The 12,918-nt window shown below is 46.5% G+C and overlaps 2 protein-coding genes across 2 annotated transcripts; both read right to left on the bottom strand.

Annotated features, from left to right (window-relative positions):
- Window positions 1-401: 401 nt before the first annotated feature.
- Window positions 402-2,129, bottom strand: LOC135557241 (gap junction delta-2 protein-like). Its single transcript, XM_064990444.1, has 2 exons — window positions 1,801-2,129; window positions 402-1,393 (listed from the first exon to the last, which is right to left on the bottom strand). The coding sequence occupies exons 1-2, from the start codon at window positions 1,875-1,877 to the stop codon at window positions 538-540; spliced, it is 933 nt and encodes a 310-aa protein (XP_064846516.1). The 5' UTR covers window positions 1,878-2,129; the 3' UTR covers window positions 402-537.
- An 863-nt stretch (window positions 2,130-2,992) lies between these two features.
- Window positions 2,993-6,221, bottom strand: LOC135557888 (actin, alpha cardiac muscle 1-like). The gene is made up of 7 exons (XM_064991578.1): window positions 6,189-6,221; window positions 5,634-5,778; window positions 4,845-5,169; window positions 4,506-4,667; window positions 4,193-4,384; window positions 3,743-3,924; window positions 2,993-3,345 (listed from the first exon to the last, which is right to left on the bottom strand). Exons 2-7 carry the CDS (start codon window positions 5,760-5,762, stop codon window positions 3,202-3,204), a joined length of 1,134 nt encoding a protein of 377 aa, XP_064847650.1. The 5' UTR covers window positions 5,763-5,778; window positions 6,189-6,221; the 3' UTR covers window positions 2,993-3,201.
- Between the last annotated feature and the right edge of the window lie 6,697 nt (window positions 6,222-12,918).

The raw sequence follows: 12,918 nt of genomic DNA, 5'->3' as shown, positions 1-12,918 counted from the left end.
TAGCCTGGTTCCTCTCTAGGTTTCTTCCTAGGTTTTGGCCTTTCTAGGGAGTTTTTCCTAACCACCGTTGTTCTACACCTGCGTTGCTTGCTGTTTGGGGTTTTAGGCTGGGTTTCTGTACAGCACTTTGAGATATCAGCTGATGTACGAAGGGCTATATAAATACATTTGATTTGATGATTTGATATTTGCTCCGTGTTCAACTGCTGAAGTGAACGACAGAGTGAATATGTGAACACAAATTAATGCTTTTAAGAAGCACTTTACAAAATATAGGATAAACCATACTAAAAAGTTGCATCAGTGACTTCTCGTATGTATATATATATATATATATATATATATATATATATATGACAAACAAACGTTTTGGTCTGTTTGTTTTTGACATATCCATAAAATACAATTAAAATCGATATACCCGACCTACTTCGCAAACGAAGTCGGTGAAATAAAATATCTACCACATTATTATTAAATATATGTGAATTCTTTGTAGGCTACAATTGTTCCATTCAGTTGTATTGAAATCGACAGCTACACATAGGCAGAGTCACTTGATTGAGTGCGGCCGAAATTTGGCATGCTCATTCTAGGCAAGTCTTTGTTTCGGATCTCGTAGATGGACTTCCTCCTGGCCTGCACGCCTTTGACAGCTACTTTGATCTTCTTCCACCCAAGATGATTGAGTTCAGCCAAGTTCAGGAGCACACAGACGCCACTGACCGCAAACATGAAGACCAGAAACACTGTCTTTTCCGTGGGCCTGGAAACGTAGCATTCTACATCTTTGATGCAGGGGTATCGATCACACTCATACACCGCGGGGACATTGAATCCGTACAGGAAATATTGACCCACCAGGAAGCCTATCTCTAGAGCGTTTCGGAAAACCACTTGGATGATGTAGAACCTTGAGATTCCCTCCTGCCTCCTCATTTTAGACTTTCCACTAGTTCTCATGGCCGAATGTGGGATGTCCTTCACCTCCAAGCAGTCGGGCTCGGCTTCTTTGGTGGAGTTCTCCGTGTTCTGAAGTACTCCATTTACAATGGTGTTTTTGATCTTTTTACTGTCATCTCTTTTGATGGAATCATGGCGCTTGTCCAAGGAGAGGAACACGGTGGAGTACCCCCGCTCCAAACGCTCCTTCTGCTTGGCGGACTGGTGCACGGAGTAGGTGATGAAACAGAGACTCGGGGTGCACACCAGAATAATCTGAAACACCCAATATCTGATGTGGGAAATGGGGAACGCCTTGTCGTAGCAGGCCTGGTTACAGCCGGGCTGCAGGGTGTTGCACACAAACATGGACTGCTCGTCATCATAGACCGTCTCTCCAACTATCGCAACGATTAGAATCCGGAAAATCACCACCACAGTTAGGAGGATCCTACAAAACAAACAAGCACGAAAACAAAAATGTTTCAGTTCAGATATGCAGAGATGATAGGCTTGATTGTTAAACAAACAAGATATAGAGACAATTAGCGATTGCAAAGTAAAGCTGGCTCTAGTGTAGGCTACTAAGCAGACGCTGAATGGGAGCTATCCAGTGCTGAAAGCCAACAGCCAGTTCTGTTCTAGAAGGAAAGCGCCACAGTGTTTCATCTCAAGTGACAGCTCTGTTATCAAATGATTTCCTTTTGGTTCACATTTTTTGCATATTGTCATGAATCTTTGTTGGGGTCTTAGCGGGGGGGGGTTTGTACAGTTCTTTATACACAATCACTTTCAGCACTTGATCAAACACACACTCCTGCTAACACTTTTACAAAGTATCCTCACTTTCCCTCTTACCTTCCGATCATAGTAGAATGCTGTTGGACAGCCGCCTCCAAGAGACGCTCTAATATTGTCCACTCCCCCATGGTCATTCATTCGGAGACGATAGCACACCGTGCACTGTGCAAAATTCCTGTGGAATCTATTGTTTCCCTTGTTTTACTCCGGATGATCCAGTATCTGGAGAATGCATTGGTAACCACCGCTTCTGCGTTCGCTCATGCCTTCTACCTTCTGCGCCTCTGCTAAAAGCTCACTCGACAACCCAAGCACTTTTGCTCGCGCGAGCCTGAGTGCTGATTAGTAGAAAGCCCTCCTATTTTCGACCGTGCGCGCGGGACGGTATGTCGCGCGGTGCTTGAATGGAGGGCAGCTGAGTTTAATGTTGGTGGAGAACTAATCCTGATTTAAGTATACTCCCCTTGCGTCACGCGCGGATATTGGTGGAGAGGCTGAAAGAGACACCATGTTTTTGACTTTCATTGTTCTCCAAGTATAAGGCGGGAATGTAGCATATTAATATGTAATAAAAATGATTGGTCATAAGCTGAAATCACGGGGATGTCTGTCGCCTGTAAGACCACCACATGACAGTGACAGAACGAGTAGTGGCCGAGAGAGAGACTATAGTTCTCGTCTATATTCTCTGTAGGCCTATTCTGTATGTGGACTATTATTGTCATGATGGAGGCTACAACGTCTAAGCTGCTTCTGTCTGGAGAGACTATATTGGAACATGCCTGCATCAGTTGCTGATGTACCATGACATACTACACTAGTGTCTGTATAAAAACACATGTGACAGTCTGTCAGGCTAAGCAACAATATATGACCTTACAGTAGCCTAAGCATTTGTTTGTACTGAAAGCCACAATAATTCCTTAGCCTATACACTCCCAGCCAAGTTTATCTCGGTTGAGTAATCGCTTGGGTTGCCTGAGAGGGCGTAAAGAAACAACTTAGTGAGCAGCCTCGAGTAGTTCTTTTTTAACATACCACATTGTACTGTACTATACAGTGTGCGTGACTAGACTTAACATGTAGCGTACTAATCTCACGAGCAGGAATTATTTAAACCTGTATTGTGAATGGATAGCCTATGAGTAAACAGATACAGTATGCCATTTTCCTGAATTATAATACAACAAATACCAATATGCAGATGATTGACGAGATGACAAAGTGCGGCATTATACAAGATCCCAGTCTTTTTATAAAGCAAATAAATATCTACATATTGCACTTGGGTGTAAACAAACTGTACATCATTGACAAAACATAAAACAGAGGCCTGTCTGGATTTGTAACTTGCATATGGGTCATAAACAACATATCCATAGGCGGAGGTAATGTAAACAGATTTTTCATCCGTGGTCGTCTGACTGTCTCTGGGGGGAGCGATGGGCAAGTGGGAGCTTAGAAGCACTTCCTGTGGACGATGGAGGGGCCTGCCTCGTCGTACTCCTGCTTACTGATCCACATCTGCTGGAAGGTGGAGAGAGAGGCCAGGATGGAGCCGCCGATCCAGACCGAGTACTTACGCTCGGGGGGAGCGATGATCTAGAGGAGGGGAAAGAGGAAAACCGATAAGCAAAAGTCCTCTCAATATGTACTGCTTTATTATGCACCATACAGTTCATTGTTTGTTCAAATTAGCATATAATGCATTATAAGGAGAATATAGGTGTATACTGTGATTGGTCATTAGAAGGCTGTGATTGGTCATTAGTAGGCTGTGATTGGTCATTAGTAGGCTGTGATTGGTCATTAGAAGGCTGTGATTGGTCATTAGAAGGCTGTGATTGGTCATTAGAAGGCTGTGATTGGGATTGGTCATTAGAAGGCTGTGATTGGTAATTAGTAGTCTGTGATTGGTCATTAGTAGGCTCACACAGAGATTGTGGTCAGGTTGGTCTTAGATGTTCAGTTTGTGGACTTCAGTGAGAATAATATTGACCTTGATCTTCATAGTGCTGGGGGCCAGGGCGGTGATCTCCTTCTGCATACGGTCAGCAATACCAGGGTACATGGTGGTACCTCCTGACAGGACGTTGTTGGCGTACAAGTCCTTACGGATATCAATGTCGCACTTCATGATGCTGTTATAGGTGGTCTCATGAATACCAGCAGACTCCATGCCTGGTGAGATAGAAGAGAACAAGTTGTAAGTGAATGCTCTGGATGAGAAGTCACCCATGTAGGCCTAATTGGTGCTGAAATGGACAGCTCCCTCATTGCTTCAATATAAACATACAGTATGTTTGGCAGTAGTTGGTATAATGACTTATGTAGCTGCTATAAAGGCGATATAAGATCACACAGGGAATATTTTCTTGTCTCCTAAAGAGGTTTAAAAAAAATGGGTTTGATTGGATAGTGAGCTGCACGATGCTTCTAAGATACCTACCGATGAAGGAAGGCTGGAAGAGGGTCTCAGGGCAGCGGAAACGCTCGTTGCCGATGGTGATGACCTGACCGTCAGGCAGCTCATAGCTCTTCTCCAGAGAGGAGGAGGAGGCAGCGGTGGCCATCTCATTCTCAAAGTCCAGGGCCACGTAGCACAGCTTCTCCTTGATGTCACGCACGATCTCACGCTCGGCTGTTACAATAGAAGATTCAAAGTTTTGCAGTTTGGTCGAGAAGGTGGACAACGAATTATGACCGTACCATTCAATGTCAAACATAGCAAATACATTTATTCTCAGGAATGATGGACTCACCAGTGGTAACGAAGGAGTAGCCACGCTCTGTCAGGATCTTCATCAGGTAGTCAGTGAGGTCGCGACCCGCCAGATCCAGACGCATGATGGCGTGGGGCAGAGCATAACCCTCATAGATGGGCACGTTGTGGGTCACACCATCACCAGAGTCCAGAACAATACCTAGAACATGAGGTAGAATACTATATAAGCCATGGAAATAGAATAGAACAGCTTTATGTTTATCTTAATGGTGTAAACTACGATTAATGTAATGAAAGGTTGCATGAGACACAATTAATGCACTGGATCTGAATTGTATGTTAATGTATGAGTCTTTCTCCTCTGCTCGTTTCTCACCGGTGGTGCGACCGGAGGCGTAGAGGGACAGCACGGCCTGGATGGCCACGTACATGGCGGGGACGTTGAAGGTCTCAAACATGATCTGGGTCATCTTCTCCCTGTTGGCCTTGGGGTTGAGGGGGGCCTCAGTGAGCAGGGTGGGGTGCTCCTCAGGGGCCACACGCAGCTCGTTGTAGAAGGTGTGGTGCCAGATCTTCTCCATGTCGTCCCAGTTGGTGATGATGCCGTGCTCGATGGGGTACTTGAGGGTCAGGATACCTCTCTTGCTCTGGGCCTCATCTCCCACGTAGGAGTCCTTCTGTCCCATGCCTACCATCACACCCTGCAGGGGAAGAAAGGAAGCAAACCTAGTCAAAACACAATTCCTCCAAGTCAAACACAGAGTCAGATAGTTGTAAGCTACAATAGCATATGACATTCATTTATTTATTCATTCATTCATTATTTTTCTTCCTTTGTGTCTTTCTTTCACAATTCAATGGTCTAGTGCCCTCAAACGCAACTCTGGACCTTGAAGCCTGTTCCACTGTCTTTTTTCATTGTTGCCCTCTAATCAAGGAATGATTTAGACCTGGGACACCAGGTGGTTGCAATTCATTATCAGGTAGAACAGAAATCCGGACCTTTTAGGGTAAGAGTTGAATACCCCTGGTTAGGTAAAATAAAACCGGGAGCAGATAATCAGGAGTAATGCATAATGTATAGACAATTAAGTCTGGAAAAACGCCCAATTTGATGGATGTATCCTCATAAATGTTTCGTTGATTTTCATGCTGGGAAGTTTACCTGATGACGGGGGCGACCAACGATGGAGGGGAACACTGCGCGAGGTGCGTCATCTCCGGCAAAGCCAGCCTTCACCAGACCCGAGCCGTTGTCGCACACAAGGGCGGTAGTCTCGTCGTCGTCACACATGATGTCAGCTGGGTTTCTGTTGTGATAAAACGCACATTAGGCTAAGTAGTATAGGCTACAGGTCATAATACAAAAGCGTTTCATAACTCCGGTCATCGAGTAGCCCCAACAGTAGCCTACATCTTTTTGTTGTGGCCCCGGGAAACACTGGCAGGCTAACGTTGTACATTATATGCTACAGCACACAGGCCACACAAGTCTAATAAACTTATTTTGAGTAATGATTTCTCTTTTAAAACCATATAGCGAGCACCACAATGTCAAATAATGTATTATTAATCTAATAATAATAATGAACTGCAGATTAATATTCCATATGATTCATCATCAATTTCGCTTTTTCGTCCGAACCTGATGGAAAACAGACTAGTAAATAGAACTCTCTGTTTCCCGTATTTGAATAATGACAAGTTGTCAGATACTCACCAAATAAGTACCGAGTATCCTGTTCCTCTGAATGAGCAGCGGTGGTGTGGTGAGGGCAGAACCCAATTTATAGGTCTACTCTACAAGCGCCACTACGCCCGGCGGCCTCTTTCTCCTTATTTGGATGCCAGGCCCTGTTATGAGTGGAGTGGAAGGGCGCTGAGGCTCGCGCGTTGACTCCTGAACGCCCATGTATGGAAGGGGACCCGCGCGGACAGACAGCTGTGAAATATGAGGGTGGGAAGTTGTCTGGAGTTATTCCCTCTATTTTCTACACGGCACAGTGAGTTGACATGAAGAATAATGTTATTTGCTGGCTAAGTTTTCAGCAGCAGACGTCATTCCCTCTTATAGACTTGAGCATGCCATGGATTTTAACAGGCCTTTATAGGGTCTATACTTTCAGGCATTATGTGATTTGAGGGTTAACTTTTTATCTCTTAGCAATGCCTTCTATTAAGAACAATGACTTTGGTGTTCAGTAAATGTAAGACTCCACCCCTTCTAATGTGTGTGTGTGTGTGTCTGTGTGTTTGTTACTCATTGTGACTAATATGTGATAAGGTGAGCATGTTTGAGGGCTTGTGTCATCCATGCAGTTGACTGTTGGTAGTGATTCCTCTTCATGTAGGACCCCATATTGACAAAGCAAAAACAGGTTTTTAGACATGTTTGCAAAAAAAACTGAAATATGACATTTACAAACCAGCTGTCAGAGCAGCAACACAGATCACTGCACCTGTACATAGCTCATCCGTAAATAGCCCATCCAATCTACCTCATCCCCATACTGTATTTATTTATTATCTTGCTCCTTTGCACCCCAGTATCTCAACTTGCACATTCATCTTCTGCACATCCTACCATTCCAGTGTTTAATTGCTATATTGTAATTACTTCTCCACCATGGCCTATTTATTGCCTTACCTCTCTTATCCTACCTCATTTGAACACAGTGTATATATATTTTCCTACTGTATTATTGACTGTATGTTTGTTTATTCCATGTGTAACTCTGTGTTGTTGAATGTGTCGAACCGCTTTGCTTTATCTTGGCCAGGTCGCAGTTGTAAATGAGAACTTGTTCTCAACTGGCCTTCCTGGTTAAATAAAGGTGAAATAAATCAAACAAAAACATACGCTACCATTCCAAAGTTTGGGGTCACTCAGAAATGTCCTTGTTTTCCATGAAAACATACATGACATGAGTTGCAAAATGAATGGGAAATATAGTCAAGACATTGACAAGGTTATAAATAATTATTTACAATTTAAATAATAATTGTTTCCTTCAAACTTTGCATTCATCAAAGAAACCTCAATTTGCAGCAATTACAACCTTGCATACCTTTGGCATTCTACTTGTCAGTTTATTGAGGTAATCTGAAGAGATTTCACCCCATGCTTCGTGAAGCACCTCCCACAAGTTGGATTGGCTTGATAGGCACTTCTTACATACTATACGGTCAAGCTGCTCCCACAACAGCTCAATAGGGTTGAGATCCAGTGACTGTGCTGACCACTCCATTATAGACAGAACACCAGCTGACTGCTTCTTCCATAAATAGTTCTTGCATAGTTTGGAGCTGTGCTTTGGGTCATCGTCCTGTTGTAGGAGGAAATTGGCTCCAAGTAAGTGCCGTCCACAGGGTATGGCATGGCGTTGCCAAATGGAGTGATAGCCTTCCCTCTTCAAGGTCCCTTTTAGCCTGTACAAATCTCCCACTTTACCACCACCAAAGCACCCCCAGAAAATCACATTGCCTCCACCATGCTTGACAGATGGCGTCTGGAACACACTGTCGTACACGTTGATCCAGAGCATCACTAACATGCTCAATGGGTGCCATGTCTGAGTATTCATGGAAGAACTGGGACATTTTCAGCTTCCCGGAATGGTGTACAGATCCTTGTGACATTTGGCTGTGCATTATCATGCTGAAACATGAGGGGATGGCGGTGGATGAATGGCACGACAAAGGGCCTCAGGATTTCATCAAGATATCTTTGTGCATTTAAATTGCCATTGATAAAATGCATTTGTGTTCGTTGTCCGTAGCTTATGCCTGCCCATACCATAACCCCACCGTCACCATGGGGCACTCTGTTTACAATGTTGACATCAGCAAACCGCTCACCCACACAACGCCATGCATGTGGTCTGCCGTTGTGAGTCCAGTTGGACGTACTGCCAAATTCTCTAAAACGGCGTTGGAGGCGGCTTATGGTAGATAAATTAACATTAAATTATCTGGCAACAGCTCTGGTGGACACTCCTGTAGTCAGCATGCCAATTGTACGCTACCTCAAAATTGAAGACATCTGTGGCATTGTGTTGTGTGACAAAACTGTACATTGTAGAGTGGCATTTTATTTTCCCCAGCACAAGGTGCACCTGTGTAATAATCATGCTGTTTAAGCAGCTTCATGATATGCCACACCTGTCAGGTGAATGCATTATATTGACAAAGGAGGAATGCTCACTAACACAGATGTAAGCAAATCTGTGCACACAATTTGAGAGAAATATGCTTTTTGTGCATTTGGAACATTTCTGGGATCTTTTATTTCAGCTCATGAAACATGGGACCAACACTTTACATGTTGTGTTTATATTTTTGTTCAGTGTACATTACAAACACACCCACACACCAGATCTGCAAAAGATGCTGCCCGACAGGCTATTAACATCAAAATGAACAGAGCTGTGACTTCCTATGGTGAGAGCAGCTGTCCAATACCCAGAATGGGATAGATCGTTAAGGCCATAGTTACTAGGGTTTCTAGTCTGGTACGAGACTCTCCCTTCCTCACACATTACATTATCACTCTCTAACAATGCTATTTTACTGCAGTAAGAACATTGTGGCAACATTGAGCTATCCAATTGAGCTGTGGATGTTTTTTCCTGAGTCCCTGAACTCTGTATATGTCTTTTCTTTAGGTGTCAATTTTGGTACTGTGGCGATAGCAGCCAGATCGACCTCTTCCTATTCTCTGACACTGGGGGAAGGCATGTGACTAGATGATGTAACAGACAGCCACTAGTGCTTTACCCATAATCCCACCCACATTCTCTGTCTGAGCATCTGTCAGCTGGCCTCGGGTCTTCAGGGCTGGGATAAATGGTTGGGGGTTAGGAAGAGGGGGTAGCTGTTAGAAATAACTGAGATGGGTTTTGCTATGTGGATAAAATGTCAGATTTATGATGTTTGTTTTACTGTATTTTGGATGCACAATAACTAGCCTATGAAGTGTCAACTTGTAACATTTATTTTAAAAAGGACTAACCTTTAGTGCGCAAACACGTGTATTAAGTCTTGGCATTCAATTTACAGTAATCTATGCCCTTCGTGGTTGTAGTCATTTGTATTGATTCCCTTATGTGAACTTCTTCAACCGCATCAGCATTAAACTTCATTTCTTTCAAAGAAGATTTCATTCTGAATGATCCTATTAGTCTATGAAGTAAGGATTACGTTTTTTTTATGTTTCTTAATCCTCTCCTATGTGCTAACTAAAAAAATACAAAGAATCATACTGTACGCTTGGTTTTAATCTCTTATGGGTTGCTTTATGTCAATTGTTCATATATTTGTTACTTCACCGTCTCCAAGCAACTGTGTACAGAATGGGGTCATTTCCAAAGTACAATTTGTTCCAACTCTTACTGGAGTTACTTTAGGTTCTGGGTTTATGACACATGTTGAGGATGACTCAGCAGGAGATATCATAGTCTGTAAGTGTAAACTACGGCTTGAAACCAACGTTTTGTGATCAATAATGTTTATGCATATTAGTCATGTTAGAATAGACTTGAATAAGTAGTTCCAGAAAAAAACACCTTCTCTGCTTTGCATGCTGTGGTGAGATCTGCATAAAGTAATGTATTAGCCTTTGATATTATCCATATTATTATTGATATTTGATATTATCCATATTCATAAAGCATTGATTATGCACAGGTGTAGGCTCTCCTTTGTTGCCTAAAAACTCATATATCTAATCTTATACCTGAATGGCAGGTAAGAGTTTGTTTGTTTTGACATCTCTTATATTGTATAAACACTGCTGTCTGTAGTCTGGTCTGTCCTCCTCCTGTCCTCAGTCTGGTCCGTCCTCCTCCTGTCCTCAGTCTGGTCCGTCTTCCTCCTGTCCTCAGTCTGGTCTGTCCTCCTCCTGTCCTCAGTCTGGTCTGTCCTCCTCCTGTCCTCAGTCTGGTCTGTCCTCCTCCTGTCCTCAGTCTGGTCCTCCTCCTCCTGTCCTCAGTCTGGTCTGTCCTCCTCCTGTCCTCAGTCTGGTCTGTCCTCCTCCTGTCCTCAGTCTGGTCTGTCCTCCTCCTGTCCTCAGTCTGGTCCTCCTCCTCCTGTCCTCAGTCTGGTCTGTCCTCCTCCTGTCCTCAGTCTGGTCTGTCCTCCTCCTGTCCTCAGTCTGGTCCTCCTCCTCCTGTCCTCAGTCTGGTCTGTCCTCCTCCTGTCCTCTGTCTGGTCTGTCCTCCTCCTGTCCTCAGTCTGGTCTGTCCTCCTCCTGTCCTCAGTCTGATCTGTCCTCCTCCTGTCCTCAGTCTGGTCTGTCCTCCTCCTGTCCTCAGTCTGGTCTGTCCTCCTCCTGTCCTCAGTCTGGTCCGTCCTCCTCCTGTCCTCAGTCTGGTCCGTCCTCCTCCTGTCCTCAGTCTGGTCCGTCCTCCTCCTGTCCTCAGTCTGGTCCTCCTCCTCCTGTCCTCAGTCTGGTCTGTCCTCCTCCTGTCCTCTGTCTGGTCTGTCCTCCTCCTGTCCTCAGTCTGGTCTGTCCTCCTCCTGTCCTCAGTCTGATCTGTCCTCCTCCTGTCCTCAGTCTGGTCTGTCCTCCTCCTGTCCTCAGTCTGGTCTGTCCTCCTCCTGTCCTCAGTCTGGTCTGTCCTCCTCCTGTCCTCAGTCTGGTCCGTCCTCCTCCTGTCCTCAGTCTGGTCTGTCCTCCTCCTCCTGTCCTCTGTCTGGTCTGTCCTCCTCCTGTCCTCAGTCTGGTCTGTCCTCCTCCTCCTGTCCTCAGTCTGGTCTGTCCTCCTCCTCCTGTCCTCAGTCTGGTCTGTCCTCCTCCTGTCCTCAGTCTGGTCTGTCCTCCTCCTCCTGTCCTCAGTCTGGTCTGTCCTCCTCCTCCTGTCCTCAGTCTGGTCTGTCCTCCTCCTGTCCTCAGTCTGATCTGTCCTCCTCCTGTCCTCAGTCTGGTCTGTCCTCCTCCTGTCCTCAGTCTGATCTGTCTTCCTCCTCCTGTCCTCAGTCTGGTCTGTCCTCCTCCTGTCCTCAGTCTGATCTGTCCTCCTCCTGTCCTCAGTCTGGTCTGTCCTCCTCCTGTCCTCAGTCTGATCTGTCTTCCTCCTCCTGTCCTCAGTCTGATCTGTCTTCCTCCTCCTGTCCTCAGCCTGGTCTGTCCTCCTCCTGTCCTCAGTCTGGTCCGTCCTCCTCCTGTCCTCAGTCTGGTCCGTCCTCCTCCTGTCCTCAGTCTGGTCTGTCCTCCTCCTGTCCTCAGTCTGGTCCGTCCTCCTCCTGTCCTCAGTCTGATCCGTCCTCCTCCTGTCCTCAGTCTGGTCTGTCCTCCTCCTGTCCTCAGTCTGGTCCGTCCTCCTCCTGTCCTCAGTCTGGTCCGTCCTCCTCCTGTCCTCTGTCTGGTCGTCCTCCTCCAGTCCTCAGTCTGGTCTGTCCTCCTCCTGTCCTCAGTCTGGTCCGTCCTCCTCCTGTCCTCAGTCTGGTCTGTCCTCCTCCTGTCCTCAGTCTGGTCTGTCCTCCTCCTGTCCTCAGTCTGGTCCTCCTCCTCCTGTCCTCAGTCTGGTCTGTCCTCCTCCTGTCCTCAGTCTGGTCCGTCCTCCTCCTGTCCTCAGTCTGGTCCGTCCTCCTCCTGTCCTCAGTCTGGTCTGTCCTCCTCCTGTCCTCAGTCTGGTCTGTCCTCCTCCTGTCCTCAGTCTGGTCCTCCTCCTCCTGTCCTCAGTCTGGTCTGTCCTCCTCCTGTCCTCAGTCTGGTCCGTCCTCCTCCTGTCCTCAGTCTGATCCGTCCTCCTCCTGTCCTCAGTCTGGTCCGTCCTCCTCCTGTCCTCAGTCTGGTCCGTCCTCCTCCTGTCCTCAGTCTGGTCTGTCCTCCTCCTGTCCTCAGTCTGGTCCGTCCTCCTCCTGTCCTCAGTCTGGTCCGTCCTCCTCCTGTCCTCAGTCTGGTCCGTCCTCCTCCTGTCCTCAGTCTGGTCCGTCCTCCTCCTGTCCTCAGTCTGGTCTGTCCTCCTCCTGTCCTCAGTCTGATCCGTCCTCCTCCTGTCCTCAGTCTGGTCCGTCCTCCTCCTGTCCTCAGTCTGATCTGTCCTCCTCCTGTCCTCTGTCTGATCCGTCCTCCTCCTGTCCTCAGTCTGGTCCGTCCTCCTCCTGTCCTCAGTCTGGTCCGTCCTCCTCCTGTCCTCAGTCTGGTCCGTCCTCCTCCTGTCCTCAGTCTGGTCTGTCCTCCTCCTCCTGTCCTCAGTCTGGTCCGTCCTCCTCCTGTCCTCAGTCTGATCCGTCCTCCTCCTGTCCTCAGTCTGGTCTGTCCTCCTCCTCCTGTCCTCAGTCTGGTCTGTCCTCCTCCTGTCCTCAGTCTGATCCGTCCTCCTCCTGTCCTCAGTCTGGTCCGTCCTCCTCCTGTCCTCAGTCTGGTCCGTCCTCCTCCTGTCCTCAGTCTGGTCTGTCCTCCTCCTCCTGTCCTCAGTCTGATCCGTCCTCCTCCTGTCCTCAGTCTG

The sequence above is a fragment of the Oncorhynchus masou genome, chromosome 16 (assembly GCF_036934945.1).
Source record: "Oncorhynchus masou masou isolate Uvic2021 chromosome 16, UVic_Omas_1.1, whole genome shotgun sequence".
Lineage (NCBI taxonomy): Eukaryota > Metazoa > Chordata > Actinopteri > Salmoniformes > Salmonidae > Oncorhynchus > Oncorhynchus masou.
Note: the sequence above shows the minus strand (reverse complement) of the source record. Positions and strands in the feature narration are given on the sequence as shown.

Coding starts and splice junctions, on each gene's coding strand:
- LOC135557241 (XM_064990444.1), bottom strand. CDS start 1,877: ATGACCATGGGGGAGTGGACAATATTAGAGCGTCTCTTGGAGGCGGCT. Junction 1,394..1,800: donor CATTCTACTATGATCGGAAG/GTAAGAGGGAAA, acceptor TTTGTTTTGTAG/GATCCTCCTAACTGTGGTGG.
- LOC135557888 (XM_064991578.1), bottom strand. CDS start 5,762: ATGTGTGACGACGACGAGACTACCGCCCTTGTGTGCGACAACGGCTCG. Junction 4,668..4,844: donor CGCCTCCGGTCGCACCACCG/GTGAGAAACGAG, acceptor CTCATGTTCTAG/GTATTGTTCTGGACTCTGGT. Junction 3,346..3,742: donor CCAGCACTATGAAGATCAAG/GTCAATATTATT, acceptor CCCCTCCTCTAG/ATCATCGCTCCCCCCGAGCG.